The sequence below is a fragment of the Pantherophis guttatus genome, chromosome 8, assembly GCF_059756535.1.
Source record: "Pantherophis guttatus breed Tessera chromosome 8, ASM5975653v1, whole genome shotgun sequence".
NCBI classification, from domain to species: Eukaryota; Metazoa; Chordata; class Lepidosauria; order Squamata; family Colubridae; genus Pantherophis; species Pantherophis guttatus.
In genome coordinates, this window is record NC_142070.1 from 1264967 (window position 1) to 1289593 (window position 24627).

The 24627-nt window shown below is 47.5% G+C and overlaps 1 protein-coding gene across 2 annotated transcripts; it reads right to left on the reverse strand.

Annotated features, from left to right (window-relative positions):
• Positions 1-1531: 1531 nt before the first annotated feature.
• On the reverse strand, positions 1532-23336 carry LOC117670729 (shootin-1-like). Of its 2 annotated transcripts, none has more exons than XM_034426113.2 (16): positions 23233-23336; positions 14661-14713; positions 14027-14087; positions 13021-13115; positions 12747-12903; positions 11479-11576; positions 10851-10932; positions 10535-10629; positions 9910-10056; positions 8975-9128; positions 7893-8016; positions 6849-6898; positions 5621-5736; positions 4817-4876; positions 2993-3272; positions 1532-1826 (listed from the first exon to the last, which is right to left on the reverse strand). In XM_034426113.2, exons 1-16 carry the CDS (start codon positions 23267-23269, stop codon positions 1753-1755), a joined length of 1683 nt encoding a protein of 560 aa, XP_034282004.2. In that variant the 5' UTR covers positions 23270-23336; the 3' UTR covers positions 1532-1752. The 2 variants fall into 2 exon arrangements, with proteins under 2 accessions (XP_034282004.2, XP_060538309.2); XM_060682326.2 differs by lacking the exon at positions 23233-23336 and adding an exon at positions 22385-22469.
• Between the last annotated feature and the right edge of the window lie 1291 nt (positions 23337-24627).

The following is a 24627-nucleotide window of genomic DNA, read 5'->3' on the forward strand; positions in this document are numbered from 1 at the left end:
AGAAAGAAGGAGAGGGAGAAGGAAAAGGAAAAGGAGGAAGAGGAAAAAGGAGCAGGAGGAGGAAAAGTGTAGGAAGAGGGAAGAGGAGATAAAGGAAGAATAGAAAGAAGGAGAGGGGGAAGGAGAAGGAAAGAGGAGGAAGGGGAAGGGGAAGAAGGGAAAGGGGAGGGGAGGTAGAGGAAGAAGTGGGAGAGGGAGAAGGAATAGGAAAAGGAGGAAGAGGAAAAAGGAGCAGGAGAAGGAAAAGAGAGGGAAGAAGAGAAAGAGGGAAGAGGAGATAAAGGAAGAATAGAAAGAAGGAGAGGGAGAAGGAAAAGGAAAAGGAGGAAGAGGAAAAAGGAGCAGGAGGAGGAAAAGAGTAGGAAGAGGGAAGAGGAGATAAAGGAAGAATAGAAAGAAGGAGAGGGGGAAGGAGAAGGAAAGGAGGAAGGGGAAGGGAAGAAGGGAAAGGGGAGGGGAGGTAGAGGAAGAAGTGGGAGAGGGAAAAGGAAAAGGAGGAAGAGGAAAAAGGAGCAGGAGGAGGAAAAGAGTAGGAAGAGGGAAGAGGAGAAAGAGGAGATAAAGGAAGAATAGAAAGAAGAAGAGGGGGAAGGAGAAGGAAAGGAGGAGAAGGAAGGGGAAGAAGGGAAAGGGAAGGGGAGGTAGAGGAAGAAGTGGGAGAGGGAAAAGGAAAAGGAGGAAGAGGAAAAAGGAGCAGCAGGAGGAAAAAGAGTAGGAAGAAAGAAGAGGAGAAAGAGGAGATAAAGGAAGAACAGAAAGAAGGAGGGGGAAGGAGAAGGAAAGGAGGAGAAGGAAGGGGAAGAAGGGAAAGGGAAGGGGAGGTAGAGGAAGTGGGAGAGGGAGAAGGAAAAGGAGGAAGAGGAAAAAGGAGCCAGAGGAGGAAAAAGAGTAGGAAGAAGGAAGAGGAGAAAGAGGAGATAAAGGAAGAACAGAAAGAAGAAGAAGGGGAAGGAGAAGGAAAGAGGAGGAGGAGGAAGACGGAGGACTCTTTCTGCCTTCCCAGGTGAGAAATCCAAGGCCAGGTGCAGAAGTCTCAACTTCTGTCCGTCATGCAGTGAGTGACCTTCCCGTGAGTTGGGTTCCAATCCCATCCACCGAGGCTTGAACTGGCCAAACTGTGCCTGTCTCTCACGTGCAGCCTTTGGCGCTTTTGAAGTCTGGGTTGAGGGCGCTGCGTGCGAATTCTGATGAAATGATGGAAGCGGCCAAGCCCCCCAGTTCTCCTACTTTAGTCCTTGACATACGACTAAGATTGGGCCTGGAATTTCTGCTGCTAAGCGAGGCGGTTGTTATGTGAGATGCCTAGGACCATTTTTGCCATGGTTGTTAAGTGAATCATTCTAGTTGTTAAGCGAATCTGTGAATGCAACCCCTGACTTTGCTTGTTGGAAGCCAGCTGGGGAGGCTTGGAAGGGAACTCACACAACCCCAAGACTCTGCAACCATCGCCGATCCAGGCCGGCGGCCAAGTGTACAAATTTGGACCATGTGATGTAGGGGACGCTGCGGGAGTCATAAGTGCGAGGACCGGTCGTAAGTCACTGTGTTTATTGCTGTTGTAACTTCCAACGGTCAGTAAGCGAGTGTCATATAAGCTGAGGACCGTAATAATGCAACTGGAGTTGGTGGGAAGTGGATCCTAGCCCTAGGAAGACCCCTCCCCAACTCCTCCCCTTTGGTTAAGCAAAGTCCTTGGGGGGGGGGACGGAGGGAGCCGGTCCTTTTGCTGACCAGGAGGGACGCTGCCCGTGGTCAAAGCCAGGCCACCTCAGCAATCTTCAGTCGGGGGTGCACTGGGGCTCCTGCAGGCGGCTCCTCCGGTTCGCCTTAAGAGAGGAAGGAAAAAGGATTATGGCAGACCAGATAAGAATCACAGAATCCTAGGGGTGGAGGGGACCTTAGAGGTCTTCTAGTCCAATCCCCTACTCAGGCAGGAAACCCTCTACTATTCCAGACAAACAGCTGTCCAAACTTTTCTTTAAAAACATCCAGTGATGGAGCACCCTCCGCTTCTGGTGGCAAGCTGTTCCACTGGTTAAATGGGCTGCCATTTGTCAGAAACGGTGTAGGTAGGGTCTCCTGCTTGGGCAGGGGGTTGGACTAGATGCCCTGCAAGGTCCCTTCCAACTCTGTTAATCTGTTAAATCTGTTAAATTGTCCTCTCTTAGGAAATTCCTCCTTAGTTCTAGGTTGCTTCTCTCCTTGATGAGTTTCCATCCGTTGCTTCTGGTCCTGCCTTCAGGGGCTTTGGAGGATAAGTTGAACCTCCTCTTTTTGGGGGGCAGCCCCTCAAATACTCAAATACTGCTATCACGTGACCCCCGAGTCCTTCTTTTCTCTAGGCTGATCCCAGCCATTTCCTGGAACGCTTCTTCGTATGTTTTATCCTCTTCTAGCCCCCTAATCGTCTCTCTTGCTCTTCTCTGCATTCTTTCCAGGGTCTCTTTTGTATCATGGTGACCAACACTGGACGGTCATAGTCCAAGGCTGACCTGGCGCAAAACAGTCCCAAAGGCTGCCTTGAGTTTGAAATAGTTGGCATCCCGTCTGCCGGAGGAAGGGTGGGCAGAGTAGGTCAAAAAAGTCAAGATGGCAGCCACAACGTGGCATCAAAGCTTTGCTCGTTTTTTACCGGCCTTGTGTGTTAAAAGGAGGTGCTTCTATGGACACCCCAGACATCCCTAGAATGGGGGTGGGTCACTGTGACCACTTCAGGACCTCTGGACTTCAACTCCCAGGATTCTTGAGCCAGCAGAGTTTTTTTTTTCTTTAAATTTTTATTGAAAATTATTTAAAAAATACAGAAAAAAAAAGCCAGCAGAGTTGAAGTCCAGAGTGACACAAAATGCTTAACACTGCACCATGGATGGATTCACACGTGCATCTATTTTCTCATCAACGGGACCCCCAGAAATTGGACACTTGTCTTCTGCAGGATGAGAGACCCCCAGTCGAGGGGCAGGTAGGGGAGCCCAAGAAGCAAGGTTCCTACCTGGTGGATCTTTGGCGTTCCCTGAGAAGTTTGTCTGCTTGGGTTGGGGGTTCCTCGGGACCCCCACTGCTGAAGCTGCCTGGTCTTCCTCCCTGGCCCCGAGGACAGGAGGCTGGAGCCCCCCGTCTGCAGCTGGGGCAGATGGCTCTGGCAGGACCGGGCTCTGGTCCACTATACGCCGCCGTCTCTGCAGGAGCTTCTCGAGTTGGTTGTCCACCAGGAGTTTCTTCTGGCTGCCCTTATGGCGGCTGGATCGTCTACTTGGCCTCCTCGGGGTACTCTGGGGATCAGAACAGCAGGACGGGTGGAGGCAGGCAGACCCTGGAGACCCTGTTTGGTCTCGTGGCGAAGGCACCAGGCTAGGAACCTGGAGGCTGGGAGTTCTAGTCCTGCTTTAGGCATGAAAAAAATGGCTGGGTGACCTCGGGCCAACGACTAGGAGACTGGGAGTTCTAGCCTCACCTTAGATATGAAAACTGGTTGGGAGATTTTGGGTCGATCACCAGGAGACGATGAATTCTAGTCCCGCGTTAGGCATGGAAGCCTATTGTGGCTTGGCTCTGGCAGCCGATTGGTGTTGGAGACAGCAATCAATGTCACCAGAATGGAGAGGAAGCGTTTTGGCCACTCTTTCCATAAGGATGCACGCTGGCGGAGGAGCCGGCCGGCTTTCAGATTCTCCTCATATCTTTTGAAGGAAACTTTACCCAACTGAGTCAGTGGTGAAGGGTCCTGCAGTGCCCTAACCCACCCTTGACGAAGGAAAATATGGCATGGAAGGAAGGACGGAAAGTAAAGTGAAGGAGCAAAGGAGAGAAGGAGAGAGGGAGGAAGGGAGGAAGGAAGGAGGGAGGGAGGGAAGGAAGAAAGGAAGAAGGGAGTGAGAGAAGGAAGGAGCAAAGGAGGGAAGGAGAGAGGGAGGGAGGGAGGAAGGAAGGAAGGAAGGAGGGAGGGAAGGAAGGAAGGAAGGAAGGAAGGAGGGAGGGAAGGAAGGAAGGAAGAAGGGAGTGAGAGAAGTAAGGAGCAAAGGAGGGAAGGAGAGAGGGAGGGAGGAAGGAAGGAAGGAAGGAAGGAGGGAGGGAGGGAGGGAAGGAAGGAAGGAGGGAGGGAGAGAGGGAAGGAAGGAAGGAAGAAGGGAGGGAGAGAAGGAAGGAGCAAAGGAGGGAAGGAGAGGGAGGGAGGGAGGGAGGAAGGAGGGAGGGAAGGAAGGAAGGAAGAAGGGAGGGAGAGAAGGAAGGAGCAAAGGAGGGAAGGGAGGGAGGGAAGGAAGGAGGGAGGGAGGGAAGGAAGGAAGGAAGAAGGGAGTGAGAAGGAAGGAGCAAAGGAGGGAAGGAGAGAGGGAGGGAGGGAGGAAGGAAGGAAGGAGGGAGGGAGGGAAGGAAGGAAGGAAGAAGGGAGTGAGAGAAGGAAGGAGCAAAGGAGGGAAGGAGAGAGGGAGGGAGGAGGGAAGGAAGGAGGGAGGGAGAGAAGGAAGGAAGGAAGGGAAGGAGAGAGGGATGTAGGGAGGAAGGAAGGAAGGAAGGAAGGAGAGAGGGAGGGAGGGAGGGACAAATCGCTTATTTCTGTGCCGTGCTAACTTTGAACGGTCACTCAAAGAACCGTCGTAAGTCGGGGACTGCCGGCAATTGTTACCACGTAAGGAAACAATTCTGCTGGTTCTCAGGCAGAGAGAAGGAGAAACCTACTGCAAAAAACGGGCCCAAGTCACTTTGGACAGGACCGCTGTAACGTCGGTCACTAAACAAACCGTTGTAAGTCGAGGACTACCCGAAGAGGTTGTGTGTGCACGCACGCACACACACAGAGACCACAAAGGAGGCTTACCAGGAGGTCTTGCAGCTCCATGGCCACGCTCCTTCGCTTGTTCGCCGCAGCAGACGGAGGCTAAGGAAGAAATGGGTGAAAAATCAGATTTTCTGGTGTTTTGCTCCCGTCTCTGGAGAGCAGTGTTTCTCAACCTTGGAAGCTGGAAGATGGGGGGACTTCAACTCCCAGAATCCCCCAGCCAGCTGGCTGGGGGATTCTGGGAGTTGAAGTCCCCCCATCTTCAAGCTTCCAAGGTTGAGAAACACTGCTGTAGAGGACCTCCGTGGATCCCCACCATGGCAGGACTGGATCTTCTCCACAATCCGCGGTGGTTGCAACGTGGCTTTCTCGCAATCCCTCAGCCGCACGTGCCGAAGGGGGCATGAAATACAGGCGGTCCCCGACTTACAACGGTCCGTTTACTGACCGTTTCAAGTTACGACGGCACTGGAAAAAAAAAGGGGGCTTGGACTTCGGACCGTTTTTCCACACAACCGTTGCAGCATCTCCGGGGACACGGGATCGAAATTCGGGCGCTTGGCAGCCGACTCGCATTTACGACGGTGGCAGTCAGTGGGATCCCCCTTTGCAACCTTCCAACAAGCAACGTCCAGGGGGAAGCCGGATTGAGAACCGTGTCGCTAAGTTAACCACTGCCATGATTCACTTAACAACGGTCGTAAAATGGGGATGAAACTTGCTTAATAAATGTTTTACTTAGTGACATAAATTTTGGGCTCTGTTGTGGTCGTATGTCGAGGACTACCTGTGTTGGCCGAGCCTAGATGCTTCCCCCCCCGCCTCCCCCCTCCCTGGCCTTACCTGGGGGGAGGATTCGGGGCCCCTCCTCACTGGCCGCAGGGCCACTCCGCTCTTGATCCGGGCCATCATTTCCTCCACGGCTCTGGCCGTCGCATCGTCGGAGCAAAGGTCTTCTCCTGCCCCGGGATTGGACAAATTAGCCCTCCAGTTTTCTTGTAAGTTGGACTTTCCTAATACGCAGGCAGTCCTCGACTTATAACCATTCATTTAGTGACCGTTGAAAGTTCAAAGTTACAACGGCACTGAAAAAAGTGATTTACTTTTCTCACTTACGACCGTCATTCCAGCCCCATAATCACGTGATCAAAATTCACATGCCTCGTGGTTATGACGGTCGCAGAGTCCCGGGTTCACGTGACTCCCTTCTGACAAGCAATGTCAAGGGGGAAGCCAGATTCACTTAACAACTGTGTCATTAAGTTAACAACTGCAGTGATTCACTTAACAACTGTGGCAAGAAAGGTCGTAAAATGGGGCTAAAATCTCTTAAAAACTGTCTTGCTTAGCAACAGAAATGTTGGGCTCAATTAGGGTTGCAAGTCAAGGACTACCTGTAGTGTCTCAAAATATGGAGGGTTCATCATTTTATAATTTCATTTACTCATTCCTGCCTTCCTTCTTCATTTGTTCATTCTCACCCTCCCTCCCTCTCTCCTCCTCCTCCCCTTCTTCCCTCCGTCCCTCTCTTCGTATCTTTCCTTCCTTCCTTCCTTCTTTCCCTCCTCCCTCCCTCCCTCCAGCCCTTCTTCCCTCCCTCCCTCCTCTTCCCTTCTTTCCTCCCTCCCTTTGTATCTTTCCTTCCTTCCTTCCTTCTTTCCCTCCTCCCTCCCTCCCTCTCTCCTCCTCCTCCCCTTCTTCCCTCCCTCCTTCCTCCTCCCCTTCTTTCGTCCCTCCCTTCATACCTTTCCTTCCTTCCTTCCTTCTTTCTCTCTCTCCTCCATCCCTCCTCTCTCCTCCTCCTCCCCTTCCTTCCTTCCTCCCTCCCTCCCTTCTTGCCTCCCTCCCTCCTCTTCCCCTTCTTTCCTCCCTCCCTTCGTACCTATCTTTCTTTCCTTCCTTCCCTCCTTCCTTCCCTCCCTCCCTTCCCATTATAAGAGCAGAAGGTGACTCCCACTGGGGAAACTTCCTGAACAGTCCTGGCCCCCCCATCCATGTGGGCGTGGGGGGCTGGGGGGGGGTTGTTTGGGGCCAGGTGCAAGTGGTCCTGCCTGCCCCCACGTCCACTTACCCCTTTTCACAGGCTGTGCTCCTTTCCTCTCTCGCAGGGCCATCAGGGGGCTGCAAACGGCAGGCAAAGGAGGACGGTCAAGCTTTCCCAAATGTCCCCCCTCACCAGCTGGGGGTCCTACAGCCCCCCCCTCCCTCAACTCCCACGCCCTCTTGGCCGAGCTCTCCTTGCAACCTGCAACCTTCCCAAGGTGGCCGCAGCCCCGGGTGAGTGGGCTCCTTACTGGTAGGAATGGATGAGGCTAGGAAATCCTCTAGGCCAGGGTTTCTCAACCTTGGAAGCTTGAAGATGGGTGGACTTCAACTCCCAGAATCCCCCAGCCAGCTCTGCTGGCTGGGGGATTCTGGGAGTTGAAGTCCACCCATCTTCAAGCTACCAAAGTTGAGAAACACTGCTCTAGGCAGCTACACTGGGGAACGACAGGTAGTCCTCGACTTACAACCCTTCATTTAGTGACCATTCAAAAATGCAACAGCACTGAAAAGAAGGGACTTATGACCCGTTTTCACACTTATGACCGTTGTAGCCTCTCCATCCAAATTCAGATGCTTGGCAACTGACTCGTATTTACGACTGTCGCAGTGTCCCGGGGTCTTTTGTGACCTTCTGACAGACAAGGTCCATGGGGGAGCCGGATTCCCTTACTTAACACAGCTGCAGTGATTCATTTAACAACGGTGGCCAGAAAGGTCGTAAAATGGGGCAAAACTCACTTAAGGACCGTGTCGCTTAGCCACAGAAATTTTGGGGACCCTGCACCCGTCATAAATAGGAGTCAGTTGCCGAGTGTCTGAATTTGGAGTAAACGACAAAAGGGAGCCTGCAACGGTCGTAAGTGTGAAAAATGGACGCTAGTCATGTGTTTCATTGCCTGTTGTAACTTTGAATGGCCACTAAATGAATGGTTGTAAGTCGAGGACTCCCTGCACAACTTCACCAAAGCTGCTGCCTTCCAGATGGGAAGAATCATCGCTCCGGGTTCCCAACCCGGAGAAAAAGCTGCCAATTGGGGTGGGGGTGGGGGGTTTGGGGTTAGATACTCACTCCGTCTTTGCCGACCAGGTGGGAGGTGGCAGAGGGGGTGGGGGTGGAGGGGGAGGGGGAACGGGGACCACCGGGTGCTCCTCTGGGGTGTCAGGGGCCTTAGCCCCCTCCTCCAGGACTTTCACTGCAAGAGAAGGCGGAGTTTAGGAGGGAAGTCTTCAAGGTGCTTCATTGCTTTCTATGGGATCAGGAATGACAAGAGGGGGTCCCGCCTCCTTTGCAGAAATGTATTGGGCTCTGCCTGTCCTGCCTTACAGGTCTCGGATACCGGCGGAGGGGAATATGTCTCGCTCACGGTTGAAATGAGGGATCCTTGGTGCTCTCGGAGCTTGGTTGCCTTTTTTCTTACAGATGTTTCATGACCCAACTAGGGAACATCATCAGTGTTAGAAGGGAGTGGGATTTATGGAAAGAAAGAGGAGGAGGAGGAGGACTGTATGGTCCTTAGTGCTCTCAGAGCTTTCTGGCAGATGTTTCATTACCCAACTGGGTTATATCATCAGTGTTAGAAGGGAGTGGGGTTTGCAGAGAGGAGGAGGAAGAGGAGGAGAAGAAAGAGGAGGAGGAGGAGGAGGAGGAGGAGGAGAACTGCAGGGTCCTTGGTGCTCTCTGAGCTTAGTGGTTTTCTGGCAGATGTTTCATGACTCAGCTAAATAACCTCATCAGTGCTAAAAGGAATGGGATTTATGGAGAGGGGAGGAGGAAAAGGACCCTGGTCTCCTTGGTGCTCTCTGAGCTTGGTGGTTTTCTGGCCGACGTTTCATTACTCAACTATCGCACTGATGAAGTTACCTAGTTGGGTAATGAAATGTCTACAAAAAACCCCCCAAGCTCAGAGCACACCAAGGACCCTTCAAGACTGACAGATCGAGAGATTTCTCCATGGTGAAGAGAGCCAGAGCTTACTCAATAGAGCCCAAACTCCAAGCCGGCATGAGGTTGAGTTCCCACAATGGGTGAGGCTGAAAGGTCCTTGGCTAAGCTGAGCTCCTCGTTCAGCATCTCCGGGCAGCCCAGCGTAGTCTTCCCTTTCCCACCTCCTTTCCCCAAAATTCTTTGCACTCTGCGCAAGACCAGCAAACCTTTGTGCTCCAGGGTGGCGCATTTCTCCTCTGCCCGGAGAAGTCCCTCCTCCAGGTGGGCCTTTCCTGCCTCCGCTGCGGCCAACGTTGCCTGCACCCTGGCCAGCTCCTCTGGCAGTGGCCGCTCCACCAACTGGGCCTCCAGATCCTTCACCTGGGAGAGTCGAAGGTGCAGGAGTTGAATCCTCGGGGAGAACGTCCACCAGGAAGGCTGGGCGTGTTACGGGTCCCACCCATTAGGGATGTCCCTCTGGTTGGTAGGACCACAAAAACAACAAGGGCCTTCTCGGAGGTGGCCCCTTCTTTGCGGGGCTTCGTTCCCCTTCTGGTACGATTGGCCCCCCACTTGGTTGCTTTCCCATTAAGACCCTGAAGAACGTGGCTTTGTCAGTGGACCTGAGGACCACGAATGGAGATGGAGCCCATCTTTGACACGGTTGTCTTACTGCTGCCATGAGGGGGGGGGGGTTTCCCGGTTTTTGTGTTGTGGGTTTTTAATGTTGTGAGCCAGGAGTCTCCAAACTTGGCAACTTTAAGACTTGTGGACTTCAGCTCCCAGAATTCCCCAGCCAGCTGTGAGTTGAAGTCCACAAAATTGCCAAGTTTGGAGACCCCTGTTGTAAGTCAATATTGAGTTCGGTGGCCATGTAGATTTCTTTAATAAATAAAACCCCCCCTCCCCAATTCCAGGACAGCCTGGGAGAAGACAAAAGAGCAGCTTGTCATCCAAGGGGAGACCGCCGGGGAGTCCCTGGGGCAAACTTGGGTCCCATCGGCCTTCAGAACCCATTGGAACCCATTCCGAATCCTGCCCCATCGTCTCCCCTCTCCCACCTTAAGAAGAATTGGGGGCTTTCCTGCTAAAGGCGAGAGCTACAGAAAGTTGATTTTGAAGGGAGAGGGAAGGGAGAAAGCCGATGTCCCTATAAGCTCACTTTGGCCTGGTGCTCCATCTTGGCTTCCTCCAACTCCTTGCTCATCTCGGCCACTTCCTGCAAGGCCAGGAGAAGCTGAGCCTCGGCTCCGACGTTCTGCATCAGAATCAGGCTCTGCCGATGGGCCTCCTTCTGCTTCACCAGCATCTAACGAGGGAGGAGACCAGGGTGAGGGGTCCTGGGCGCTCTCTGCCTTCTTGCAGACGTTTCATTACCCAACTAGGGAACATCATCAGTGCAAGAAGTGGGGGGGGGTTGCTCTCAATTTATATTCTAGTAACTTTGGTGAGAGTGATGTCGGAGGTCCGTTGGTTGGGCTGTTTAACAGAGTTGGAAGGGACCTTGGAGGTCTTCTAGTCTAACCCCCTGCTCAAGCAGGAGACCTTATCCATTCTGAATGGACCCTATCCATTCTGGATAAATGTTTCCAGTTTCTTCTTAAAAGCCTCCAGTGATGGCACACCCACAACTTCTGGTGGCAAGCTGTTCCACTGGTTAATTGTTCTGACTGTTAGGAAGCTTCTCCTTAATTCCAGGTTGCTTCTCTCCTTGATTGGTTTCCAATCCCAAATTCCTCTCCCAGAGTCTAAAAAAGAGAGGGGCCCAACCACAGCTGGCATCTCACCTGCTGGGCAAAGATTTCTGCTTGCTGCCTCAGTTTCTCCTCCAGATCTAACTGCAGCGACATCCTGCCGTACTCCTCGGTGACCAAACGGGATGCTGGAAGGGTTACAGAAGATACCTGGGTCAGATCCAACCCAAAGGAACCCTTTGGATTTTGAGAAGAGAACCTCTTTAAAAAAAGAGGTGCTTCGTGAATTTTTCCCTGTGGTTTTCATCCATCGCTTCCCACAGAAAAAGATTTGAGCTTTCTGTAGATTCAACTCCCTGTTTTGGAAAGATAGGGGATAAATAGGTAGAAGGTTGAGACCCAAACTCACCTCGTTTGACCCTCGTCAACATCTTCTGGCTGTGTTCCTTCAAAGTTTTCAGAGACTGCTTCTCAACACGCTCCTCTTCTAGCTTGATTCAAAAAAGAAAGAAAGAAAGAAGACCGAGGAAAGGAGGAAGGGATGGAGGGAGAGGAAGGAAGGAAGGAAAGAAAGAAAGAAAGAAAGAAAGAGAAAAAAAAGAAAACAATACAATACTCTTCATAGTTTTCCACTCAGAAAATATAGAGAAAGTTAATAAATTATAAGGTTTTTAAAAATGAGGCCGCCTTAACCAGAAGGAAATTGCAGCATTCCCCGCCAGTGTCAAACCTGTTTGAGGAGCAAATTGGGCAATGCGTCCAAAGCCTTGGATCAAGCCAGCTTTGCTTCCGATGAGAGAACACCTGAGATGGCATTCCTGGTCTCTTTGGGCTTCCAGAGCTTCCCTTTGTCTTCACCCCATCAACCTCTAGGCCAGCATTTCTCAACCTCTGGCCTTTTAAGATGGGTGGACTTCAACTTCCAGAATTCCCTAGCCAGCATGGCTAGCTGGGGAATTCTGGGAGTTGAAGTCCACCCATCTTAAAGGGGTCAAAGTTGAGAAAGACTGGTGTAGGCACTAATCCATAACAGGTACCTGATGCTGGAGCTTCTCCACGTGGGCCTGGAGGTCCTTCACTTGAGCAGACAATTCCTTCTTCTCCTCCAGCAGCCATGAAACCCTGAGTTGAAGGTCTGGAGGAAAGGAAGACGGTGCTAATTATCCTCTAGAAACATCTGGGAACCACTCAGGGGGTCCCTCTTGGAAGCCAAGAGGAGGATGGGCTGGTGGGCCTCGTTTTGCAGTGCACTCCCTGCTCATTTTGAAGAAGAAAGCTTCTTTTTTTAAAAAAAAAATGGGGAGAGCATTCATTTGGATTGACACGGAGGTAAGAAAAACACCACATGAAGCACTGGAAGAAGGGAGGGAGGAAGAGAAAAGGAAAGATAGAAAGAAGAGAGGATAAAGAAGGAAGGGAGAGAGAGTGAGGGAGGGAGGAAAGAAGGAAGAAAGCAATGAGAAAAGAAAAGAAGAGATAAAAAAGAAAAGAAGAATGAAGGGAGGAAAGAAGAGGGAAGGGAGGAAGAAAAAAAGGAGAGAGAAGAAGGAAGGAAGGGAACAAATTGCGAAGGAAGGAAGGAAGGAAGGAAGGAAGGAAGGAAGGAAGGAAGGAAGGAATGGTTGTGGTCCTAAGGCTATTATTCAGTTTACCTTCCATGACCTTTACTTTTTATTTTTAGGTCTGTACACTCCTCTCCCCCCTTCCCTCCCCCCTTGTTCCTCTATGGCTGCACTGCTCCTCCCCTCTCCCTTCCGACCGTCTCTGCAATGTTCCCTTCTTTTTCTGCTTGGCTCCTCCAAAGGCCGGCAGGGGGCACTCCTTCCTTCCTTCCTTTCTTCCTTCCTCTTCTATTCCTTCCTTCCTTCCTTCCATATTTCCTTCCTTCCTCCTCCCTCCCTCTTCTATTCCTTCCTTCCTTCCTTGCATCTTTCCTTCCTTCCTTCCATCTTTCCTTCCTCCCTCCCCCCCTCTTCTATTCCTTCCTTCTATCTTTTCCTTCCATCCTTTTCTCCTTCCTTCCTCCCTCTTCTATTCCTTCCTTCTGTCTATCTTTTCCTTCCTCCCTCCCTCCCTCCCTCCCTCCCTTCTTTCTCTGTGGCCAACCTCCCTTTAGGCCCCTGTCTTCCTGCTTCAGGGGGTTCCCCAAATCCAGATCCCCTAAATAAAGCAGGGTGAACTTAAGAGTGATCCAAGCGCCCCCTGAGATTGTAGGATTGTATCCGCCCACTTTGTACCTGACCCCCCGAAGGGTCTTTTCCTCCTGGGCAGAAGAGAGGGGGCGGAGGAGGTCTCCCTGGCTCACCTTTGACCTGCTGAAGGCACCTGCCCATGGGATCCGGGGCAGGGCCAGGAAGGGTCTGTTCTCCGCTGCTCAGGACCGCGAAGTCTTCCTGGTGGAGACCCAACCTGGGCAGGAGCGCCAGGCTGATCCGCTTCAGCTTCTGGTTCTCCCGGCTGACCTGTGGCAGCCAAGAGGAGATGATGAAGGATCAGAGGAGGAAATGTGGCCGGGCCCCTGGAGGGACCCCTGGAGGGAAGGCCCCGCCTGGTCCTCGGCTGGAGGGACCCCTCCTCACCTGAATGGCGAAGGCCTCTGCCTGTTCTCGGCAGCTCTTCTCAATCTCATACTCCGCCTCCATGCTGGACAACTCAGCCAAGAGGGCTTGAGAAGCTGGGGACGGGAAGAGCGGGACAAGGGGGTTACAGCAACGGCCCCCAAACCGGGAACCCCCCAGCCAGGGGTGCCCACAGAAGTTGGCCCCAAATGCCAGGAAGATGGGTGTGATGGTGCCGCCGAAGCCCTGCCTGATTTCATGCCAGGCCTGGATCTCCTCCTCTGAGAACTTTAGAGAAGGGACTGTAGGAAGCCTCCTGAGAATGTCACAAATTTAGGTCATTTCAAAAGCGATGTTTTGAATGACTCCATGGCCAAAGGGGGTGATTTAGGTGGCCTGATCTGGACTGCCATATCTTACGTGGTGACCTGAGACCCAAAACGTCTTAACTTAAAAATAAATAAATAAATCAAGGTTACTTCTGCTTCTTCCTTTCACTTCAGAATAACAGAGTTGGAAGGGACCTTGGAGGTCTTCTAGTCCAACCCCCTGCTCTGGTAGGAAACCCTCTACTATTCCAGTCTCTACTTCAAAGCTTCCAGTGATGGAAGCACCAACAACATCTGGTGGCAAGTAGTTCCACTCTGCTAATGGTCCTCACTGTCAGGAAATTTCTCCTTAATTCCAGGTTGCTTCTCTCCTTCATTAGTTTCCATCCGTTGCTTCTTGTCCTGGTGCTTTGGAGAATAGGTGGACCCCCTCTTCTTTGTAGGAGCCCCTCAGATGCTGGAACACTCCTATCATATCCCCCCCAGTCCTTCTTTTCATTAAACTAGACACACCCAACTTCATATCAGTCGCAGGCCTGAATTTTTCGATGGGGAGAAACGATCCACTTCTTTCGAACTGCTCATTTCTCCTCCACCTGGAGTCCCACATATTTTCCTTCTTCCAACCCCAAAACCTGAATCAAGAGCAGAAGAGGTAAATCCCCCCCCCGGCCCCCTGCATCTCTGCCTAGACGTACCTTGCTCAATTTCTGCGATTTTTTCTTTGGTTTCCGCCATTTCCTGGGAAAGATCCGTCTCCTGCAAAAATGAACCAGACTTCACATTTGTCTGCTACTGTATTGGTTTTCTAAAACACCCACCCTCCTCCTTTTTAATTAGGGGAGTTGAGGTCCACAAGTCTTCAAGATGCCAAGTTGGGAGGCCCCTGGTCTAGAAGAGCGGGAGTGAGGGAGTGGTGGATTTGAATGATCCCCAAAGAAGCCAGATTTTTTTTTTTTTAAATTTGATTTATATGCTGTCCTTCTCCGGAGACTCAGGGCGGCTTACAATGCATTAAGCAATAGCTTTCATACTTTTGTATATACCTGCTTAGTAGGGCTTTCGCCCCCCCCCCAAGCGGCGTTCTTTTTTATACAAAGTCAGCTTATTGCCCCCACAAACCGGGTCCTCATTTTACCTACCTCGGAAGGATGGAAGGCTGAGTCAACCTTGAGCCTGGGGAGATTTGAACTTGCAATAATTACAGGCAGCTGGTGCTACTTAACAGTGCTTTAGTCTGCTGAGCCACCAGGCCCAGGATTAGGTCATGATATTCTGTCTGATCTGCAGAACAGATGGAACCGAAGTTGCAGCTGCAGGAGATCGACCTACCTGCTCATCTCCATCTTCCTCCGAATTTGAATCGCTCTCCAATTCCCAAATGACTGCAGGGGAATATAAAGGAAGTTTCGTCAGTATAGAGTTGGAAGGGACCTTGGAGGTCTTCTAGTCCAGCCCCCTGCTCAAGCAGGAGACCCTCTACCATTTCAGACAGGTGGCTGTTCAGTCTCTTCTTAAAAGCCTCCAGTGATGAAGCACCCTCAACTTCTGGTGGCAAGCTGTTCCACTGGCTAATGGTCCTCACTGTTAGAAAGTTTCTCCTAATTTCAGCTTGCTTCTCTCCTTGATTAGTTTCCATCCGTTGTTTCTTGTCTTGCCTTCAGGGGCTTTGGAGAATAAATTGATCCCAGGGGTGAAATCTTCTTACCTTCCTTACCGGTTCGGAAGTGCAAGTGCCACATGCACAGAAGGTAAAAAACACATTACTTTCTGGTTAAAACCTTCCTTCCGCCATCGCTATCGGATCGCCGAACTACCCGCCACAATCGCTACCGGATCGCTCGATCCGGTCCAAAACGGGAGCATTTCACCCCTGGTTGATCCCCTCTTCTTTGTGGCAACCTCTCCAAATATTGGAAGACTGCTCTCATGTCCCCCCTAGACTTCTTCTTTCCTCTAGACTGGCCAAACTCAATTCCTGCCACCGTTCTTCTTCCTATGTTTTCGTCTCCAGGCCTTTAATTCTCTTAGTTTCTCTTTTCTGCCCTTTTTCCAAAGTCTCAACCTCTTTTTTTGTAAGGGGGTCACCAGTTCCAGGTATCACACCTGAAGTCCACGTCTCCTCCAAGCAGGCTGCATGGGCGTGTCCTGTGTTGGTGGGGGGAATGGCAGGAGGCACAATTTGAGAAGGAAGGAATGGTGTGGGAAGTTCTCCTGCACAAGCCCAACTGAGATCCGTGGGAGGCTGGCCGTGGGGCCTTGGGAGCTCAAGGCAGGGGAAAGTCCTGTGGATTTAGGAATACAAAGCGTTTTCCTTTCCAGGTGGTAAAACGACTGATTTAATGCAGTCAGTCCTTGACTTACAACACTGCTTTGGTTAGTGATCAGTGCTAGAAGGGAGGGTCTTGATCTCATTTGATCTCTCATTTTATATACTCCTGGCTGGTCCTCCTTGGTTCAAGGGACCATCAAGGCAACTCCCACGAAAACTGACAGGGAAAGCCACTAATATATAAAATGAGGGCAAACCACACTCCCTCCTTGCACTGATGAGGTAACGTAGTTGGGCCATGAAAGGTCTGCAAGAAAACCACCAAGCTCAGGGGGCACCAAGCATCCCGCATCCCTCCTCCTCCTCCTCCTCCTCCTCCTCCTCCTCCTCCTCCTCCCCCCTGCAAACTCTCCTCCCTTCTAGCACTTCTTCTTCTTCTTCTTCTTCTTCTTCTTCTTCTTCTTCTTCTTCTTCTTCTTCTTCTTCTTCTTCTTCTTCTTCTTCTTCTTCTTCTTCTTCTTCTTCTTCTTCTTCTTTGTCAGATGTAAATGCCTTATTCTCCAATGTGTAAATAATGTATATATGGAACATCAGAGGTTAACTTATTCTTTGGACTTTAATGTATTCATAACTTACCACTCCCATTCCTAGCTCCACCCCTTGTATATATAAGGAGCCACCCTCACCATTCTCGTCGCTTCTACCTTGAATATTCAGTGAATATAGAATGCCTATCATAATTAAAAAGAAATATATTTAAAGCTCTAACTCCTATTATCTTTATTGAGTCTGATCCTGAAAATATTGCAACAAGCTGGTAGCAGAGGATGGTTAATTGACTCAATAAGTAATTAAAAATGTCCAAGAAAGATAGGCCCAACACCAGGGCCTACAGCAAAGAAATAGAAACTGATCAAGAGATGATCAACGAATCCACCAATGCGATTTCGAGAGAATCCGAAGAATACACCACTGAAGAAGAAGAACTAATGAGTGAAAATAATGACCAGAAAGAAATCGAAATAGAAAATAACGAACTCAGGTCGGAGATATTAAAGATACTAAAAAGCCAAAAGAATGATGAAAGTCTCATCGCGGACCTCCAGGAGATGCTGAAGAACAGCGGAGCAGCGAGAGAGAAAAACGTCATTAAAGAAAAACCCAAAGATCAAAAAACCGTAAGTGAGATGACTACTGAGAAAATAGTTGTTAAAAAGAAAAGATGTGATCCCGCGCGAAATTTTGAATGGCAGCCATCTTGGTTTCAACGAACTTCAAAAGAGAATGGAGCAGAGCCAATCAAAACGCTCAATTCAAAATTTCTGGCGCGAAAAACACTATCAGACGAAGAAAGTGAGAAAGAAGTCTCAAACTCTTCAGATGATCCAAAATCAGAAAGTGAAGACGATTTAACAAAATCTCAAGTAAAATCAGCAATGAAAACACTTTTTGCTGCTTTTGGGCCAAGACTGAAAATTACCAAGACATCTACGAAGAAGCAAGAAATCAAACCGGCGACTCAAGACCTGCACGCTCCCATCCTGACTTCGAAAGCGACGACGCCCGAGCCCAGAGAGCCATGCCGATTTCGCCCTACACCACAGACAAGATCGAATACCAACGCACACAAAAAGAAGAAAAGAACCGTCGCCACCACCAGAACCCCAAAAACCGAGCCAGAGACCGACTCATCTGAGGAGGAGCGGATCGAGAGAGCTGAAAGGGAGAGAACCTTCCACGACGCCACCAAAGAAGAAATGAGCAATGCGCATGTGCGAAACTACGTAGACGACCCAGAAGGACTTGAACTGGCCAGAGAACCGCGCAGACTCATTGCAAGCATCCCAATGCCGTTCTGTAATTTCCTGCACTTGAGAGATCACGGACTGCCCCAGGTTGTAAGTAATGGACAGAATAATGTAGGTAACTTACCCAGTGACTTCCCAAAACTTAGAATTGATGGCATTAATTTACAAGAGTGGTACCAACAGCTTCAGGTTATTTTCATGAAAGAAAATTTACTATTCTTTATAACTAGCCCTCCAAGAAGACCTTGGACTTTAAAAATAGATTGTTTACATCATAGAGCATTTTTCATAATAATATCTAGCGTGTCTCCTGCAATGTATCATAGCATCAAACCAAACCTAACTGTATCAGAAATAATTCAATGCATGTTTAATCTATTTCACAGCGATAGCGTAGCTACAACCACAAGAATGTCTAAGGATTTCTTTTCCTCTAGAGTAAAACCAGGGGTTTCTATAAGTGAGCATTTGATAAATCTAAACAAAATAAGAGCTGAGCTACAATTGAGGGGGGAAGTGATTTCAGATCAAACAATGAAAAGTGTTATTATCAATTCACTTGATCCATCATGGGATAGCTTTATGTCACACTTAGATACCATTAATTTGGGATATTTATCCATAGAAAGTCTATCTAACAAATTGATAGCAGAAGACAATTCAAGAAAAAATCGATCCAGTAACCAAACAGACCACAAACCTTTTAGGAAAGTAGTCTTTCAAGATAAACATAATGAGGCCTTTAGATGCTACAATTGTGGATCCAGGGAACATAGTAGAAGAGACTGCCCCAAAGTCTCAAGAGAGAGACATAGACCAGAATATAGGAGCAAATATAATTACAGACAATCTTCCACAGATAGACACAAATATAGAAGTCCACCAAATTACAAAGAAGGTAGAGGGGGTAGAGAAAATTCAAAAGAGAGGAAATCTGGGTCACTGAATGGGCTAAATAAACAAGACAGCACCAGAACACAACAGGATGAGAATAACAATTGGCTTATTGATTCTGGTGCAACAAATCACACCACCAACAACAAAAGTATATTATCTTCATTTATAGAAGATAAGTTTGTGATAAAGGTAGCTAATCAAGAAAAGGTTCAAGTACTAGGCAAAGGAAATGTGACCTTGCCTGGTCTAGGGAAAATAGAGGGGGTATTATTAATCCCAGAAATACCTCACAACATACTAAGTGCCATAAAATTAAGCAGAGAATCTGATATCAATATAGTTTTCTCAAAGGGGAAGGCAACTATAGAAAAGAACAAAACAAATGTAGGTACTGTAATGATAAAAGGAGGTCTACCTTATCTGATAACTAAAGAAAGATGTTTACATAACATTGATTCAAATATGGAAGATTGTATTGAAGCAGATGATGAAAATGTCAGTAACAGTGACAATGATGAGTGTAGAATAACTCATGATCACAAAAATACATACAAGGAAAAGAAACCAAAAATAGGTAAACCAATTCATGATGAGTGTGCTCACATCTTACACAGGAAGTTAGGACATGCAAGCTTTCCTGTAGTACAAAAAATGACTGAACACGCAGAAGGTGTCAAAATAAAAAATTGTGAAAATTATTTGGAATGCTCAGTATGTAAATCCACCAAACTAAAAACCAGTCCCAGACCAAAAAAATCTAACAGATCAACTAACAATATTTTTGATTTGGTACATATGGACTTAGTTGGTCCATTAAGTCCCTCAATTACCTATAGAAAACGTTACTTCCTAACAATAGTGGATGACTACAGCCGATATGGTTTTGTTTACACATTAAAGCACAAGGATGAAACATTTCAGAAATTTAAGGAATTCTACAAACGTATAGAAACACAACATAATATCAGAATAAAGCAAATTATGACAGATAGGGGATGTGAATTCATGTCTAAAGAATTCTCCCAATGGTTAAAGGATAGAGGAATGTTACATTTCACGTCCAATCCTTTTTCTGCATTTCAAAATGGAGTTGCAGAGAGGAAAAATTCCACACTACAAACCATGATTAGGTGCACATTAGAGGATGCTGGTTTAGGCAAACAATTTTGGTCAGAGGCATTACATTATTCGAATTACACTCAAAATAGAACCTGGTCCAGTATTGTGAATAAGACACCATATGAGGTGATGTACAATAGAAAACCCAAATTATCACACATGCACATATTTGGAGTCACTGCAGACGTACACATACCTAAACAATTGAGGAGAAAGGGAGAAAACGTATCCAGGAGATTAAGATTCATGGGATACGAAACTGGAACCAAAGGGTACAGATTTATTGATAGTAATAACAAATTTATAGTATCCAGAACAGCTGTGTTCCATGAACAGGCCAATTGGTCAAAATTGCACCTTAATGAAATATTTCCTAATAAATGTAAAGATACGATATCTTGCGAGGAAGGAACAACAGAAAATCAAAATATTAACAAAAGTAAGAACAAAACCAAAACTTGGACTAATAGTCAGCATAAAATAAAGACAGACACATTAACAAAAAAGGAAGCTAGATATTTGCATGATAACCATAGCAAGCCTGAAAGAACTATTAGAAACAATAGAAACCAAATACCAAATAAATACAAAGATTACGTAATGCATATGAATGGAGAACAAATAACACCTAATACATATGAAGAAGTATTGAAACTTCCACATGAAGAAAGAGAAAAATGGGAACTAGCTATGGAAAAAGAGATGGAAAGTTTACAAGGATTAAATGTATTCACACCTGCGATCGCACCTAAGGATAAAACAATTATAGGTACCAGGTGGATTTATAAAATTAAGAACTTAGAAGGAGGCAATACCTTATACAAGGCTAGACTAGTTGCACAAGGCTATGCACAAAAATATCCAGAAGACTATACTGATACATATTCACCCACAGTGAGAACAGAGAGTGTCAAAACAGCCCTTGTAGTAGCATCTGCACTCAATCTGGACGTATTCCAATATGACATACAGACCGCATACTTACATGCAAAATTAGATAAGGAAATATATGTAAGAGCACCACACAGTCAATACACTAACAAGAACGAAATTTGGTTATTAAATAAGAGTCTGTACGGATTAAAGCAATCCGGCAAAAGATGGTACGATTGCTTGGTAAAAGTACTTAAGACCATGGATTTCAACGCCACCACTGCTGATAACTGTTTCTTTGTAAAAAAGAGTAATGATCATATTGAATTTGTATTAATTTACGTGGACGATATTTTATACATTGGAAAGCATAAAGAGAGCAGGGAAATCTTTGTAAATAAGTTAAATGAACACTTCTCACTGAAATCTCTGGGTAAAGTGAATAAATACCTTGGTGTGCAAATTAACAAAACTAAAAGGGGATTCAAACTTACACAGAAAGATAAAATCATCGAACTCCTAAACAAATGTAACTTAAATAATGCCAAAACCTGTGACACCCCTATGCAAACTGATTTTCTTAGAAACACTGATGAATCTTCCCCTGAGTTTAAAGACAACACATTTTACAGATCAGTTATAGGTTCACTCCTTTATATATCTAATTGGACTAGGCCAGATATTGCATTACCTCTCAATCTATTGTCAAGATATGTTAGTAAACCAACCTTGTATCATTGGGAAGCTGTCAAAAGAATTCTAAGATATCTGAAGGGTACATTAGATTTTTGTTTAATGTTGGAACCCAATAATGACAGAGAACCAAAAATTACTTGTTATGCTGATGCAGATTGGGCTGGTGATACATCATGCAGAAAGAGCACTTCTGGTTATGTTTTTCTATTGAATGATTGTCCAGTTTACTGGTATACTGGTAAACAAGAACTAGTAGCCACTTCTACTACAGAAGCGGAATATGTTTGTTTGTCCAAGGCTGCAAATAACCTTGTATGGTTCAATGATCTGATCACTGATGTTTGGAAGAAACCCACTTTACCATTTATTATGCATGAAGACAATAAAGCGGCCATTGAAATATCCAGATCCGATGCAATTGGACAAAGGTCCAGGCATATTGATATAAAGTTTAAGCATGTGAGACAACTGTCTCAAGACGGATTCATTAAAGCAATACATTGCGATACTTCTGAACAATTAGCTGACATATTAACAAAACCCTTACCTTCTAAACAACACAAATATTTAACTTCTAAATTATATGTATTATATTGTCCTGAATCAGAATGTAATTGATGTTGTGTAACGAACCGGCATTTAGAGGGGGATTTGTCAGATGTAAATGCCTTATTCTCCAATGTGTAAATAATGTATATATGGAACATCAGAGGTTAACTTATTCTTTGGACTTTAATGTATTCATAACTTACCACTCCCATTCCTAGCTCCACCCCTTGTATATATAAGGAGCCACCCTCACCATTCTCGTCGCTTCTACCTTGAATATTCAGTGAATATAGAATGCCTATCATAATTAAAAAGAAATATATTTAAAGCTCTAACTCCTATTATCTTTATTGAGTCTGATCCTGAAAATATTGCAACATTCTTCTTCTTCTTCTCCTTCTCCTTCTCCTTCTCCTTCTCCTTCTCCTTCTCCTCCTCCTCCTCCTCCCCCTTCTCCTCCTCCTTCTTCCTTCCACCCTTCTTCTATTTCCTCCTCCTCCTATCTCCTCCTCCTCCTATCTCCTCCTCCTTTCTAGCACTGATGATATTACCTAGCTTGGTCATGAAATGTCTGCAAATAACCCACCTAACTCAGAGAGCACCAAGAACCCCACAGTCCTCCTCTTACTCCTCCTCCTCCTCCTCTCCCACCCACTCCCTCCTAGTGCTGATGATGTAACCTAGTTGGGTCATGAAACATCTGCAAGAAAACCACCCCGTTCAGAGACCACCAAGGACCCCACAGTTCAGCCCTGAGCTCCAAAGATTTTTTTCCCCTTTGCTGTCGTGCTTCTTATCCTTTCTTCTCTTACGACGGCAATCTTTCTGTCCTCAGGACTGACCTTCTGGGAGCAACTTCCTCTTCCATTTGTGTAGACGTGCGAGAGGCAGAGGTCACCAGCAGTCCATGCCCCACCTAAAGGACCCCATGACCCCTCCAGCAGATACACTCATCTTAATCCAATATCAGCAACGTTTAGAAGCAGATCAGAATTCAAGTGTCATTCTGACTGGTAAAAAAAACCCATAAACTGCTTTTAGGTTTAGTCAAAAGAGCAGCCTGGTCACTTTAATGGAAAAAGATAAAAAATCCATCAGATTTGGAGGCTTTCAAAAAAGAGACTGGACAGCCATCTGTCTGGAATGGCATAGGCTTTCCTGCCTGAGGAGGGGGTTGGACTAGAAGACCTCCAAGGTCCCTCCCAACTCCGTTATTCTGTATTCTGCTATAGCCTTGATGGCAGCGTGAAGGCCTCCGTTATTCTATACAGGTAATCCTCAACTTACAACCATTTGTTTAGTGACCGTTCAAAGCCAGAACAGCATTGAAAAAAAAATGTCTTAGGGCCGTGTTTCATACTTACGACCGTTGCAGCATTCCCCAGGGTTACGTGATCAAAATTGAGATGCTTGGTTCATATTTATGACAGTCGCAGTGTCCTGTGATCCCCTTTTGCGACCTTCTCACGAGCCAAGTCAAGGGGGAAGCCAGATTCACAACTAACTGTGTCACTAACTTAACCACTGCAGGGGTTCACTTAACAACGGTCGCAAGGAAGGTGGTAAAATGGGGCAAAACTCAATAACTGTCTCGCTTAGCAATGGAAATGTTGTGGTCATAAGCTGAGGTTTATCTGTAATTGTCCCTTCCTTCTAAAGCTGCTTTGCCCTTCCAGAGCAGCCCCCTTACCTCCAAATGGGGCGAAGTCATCCTCAGGACGTTCCATGGGGCAGAGACCCCCAGATCTCTCTCTGCCTCTTCTGCTGGAGTGTCTCCACCGCTTTCTCTCTTGGCTCTTTATCCATCAGAAGTGAAAGCTGAGCGCTTCCTGCCCAGAAGGTCACATGCTGGACGGACCTTGCCTTCACCCCACATGCTTTGCAGAAGTGAAACCCTCCTCCCCCCAGCAGCCCCATCACAGCGGAATCATCCTTGTGTGGTTGCGTGGTTTGATGTTCTCCATGTCAACTGTCCCAACTGGCACACCCAAAACAAGGAAACGCTCTCGGGAGCTGTGAATCCCCAAAAGTAAAACTTCATTGGATACACCGTTTTGGTACTGAAGAATCAGAATCAGCTCTGGTTTTTCCCGCACGAATGCTTGTGTCAGCACTTCAAGCTGCATTTACTCTAGTGTTGACATAAGAAGGAGAAACGAAGGCGTCTGGAAAGGGACATTTGACTTTTCACCTACTTATTTTCCCTGGAGATAATATCCCCTAGGAGATGGGATGGGAGGGGGAAATTCCTTTGAGCTGGAGCAATAGATTAGGGGTAGAATGACTTGGAAGATGGCCAATGAGTGCAGGGGAGTGGGGAATGGAAAGGGAGGGTTTTGGGTCTGGAAGTCAGTGTTGGTTTCGATGGAGTCGGATTTTAGAATGCCGTGCTTAATAAATAGGAGTTTTCCTTCAAAGACTTTGTTTGAAATGCAATTTATTTGAGACCACCTCGAAACCTGACAGCTTGCCTAGTTAAACAATAGCTTTCCCTTTCTCCCCACCCCTGAGTGATCACACGGTCCATTTAGGAGACGCCCTTTAGTTATGGGAACAGTCCATCTCTTTCTCCAGCACCTGCAGTCGTGACCTTGATGGTTTCCAGGCTCTCCAGACCCCTGCACAAATTCCTCCCCCCTTCCCTCTCCCCAATTCATTGACAAGTTGAATAGCGATAAGGGTTGAAAGAAGCAAAGCAGTGGTGAAATTCAGCCAATTCTATCCGGCTCGGGCAAACTGGTAGCATCTGGGCGGCTCCACCCACCTGCCCAGACGTCATCACGTCCCATTTTTTACCTTCTGTGCATGTGTGGAGGAGGCGCCCACGCTCGCATTTGCGAACCGGTCGTGAAGGTAAGTGGATTTCACCCCTTAAGCAACGTGGTTCGATATTGACTGTGGGAGGTCAGCTAAGGACCTTTCCTTGGGCAGCTGCTCGGCCATGGTGAGATCAGACTGCTAGATGAGATGGGCCAGAGGTCTGATTCAGAGGGACACACCTGATGTTCTTCTAAAGACGGTTGATCCCTTTGCATGCCCCCTTGATGTTGGTTTGGATCTCCAGGAGCTGAAGGACCAGAGGGTC

Excerpts from the sequence above, each read along its gene's own strand:
- LOC117670729 (XM_034426113.2), bottom strand. The coding sequence starts at position 23,269 with ATGGAACGTCCTGAGGATGACTTCGCCCCATTTGGAG. Across the intron at positions 10,630-10,850 it reads GTTGACGAGGGTCAAACGAG|CATCCCGTTTGGTCACCGAG; the intron begins GTGAGTTTGGGT and ends TAACCCTTCCAG. Across the intron at positions 8,017-8,974 it reads CGCCACCCTGGAGCACAAAG|TGAAAGTCCTGGAGGAGGGG; the intron begins GTTTGCTGGTCT and ends CTTCTCTTGCAG.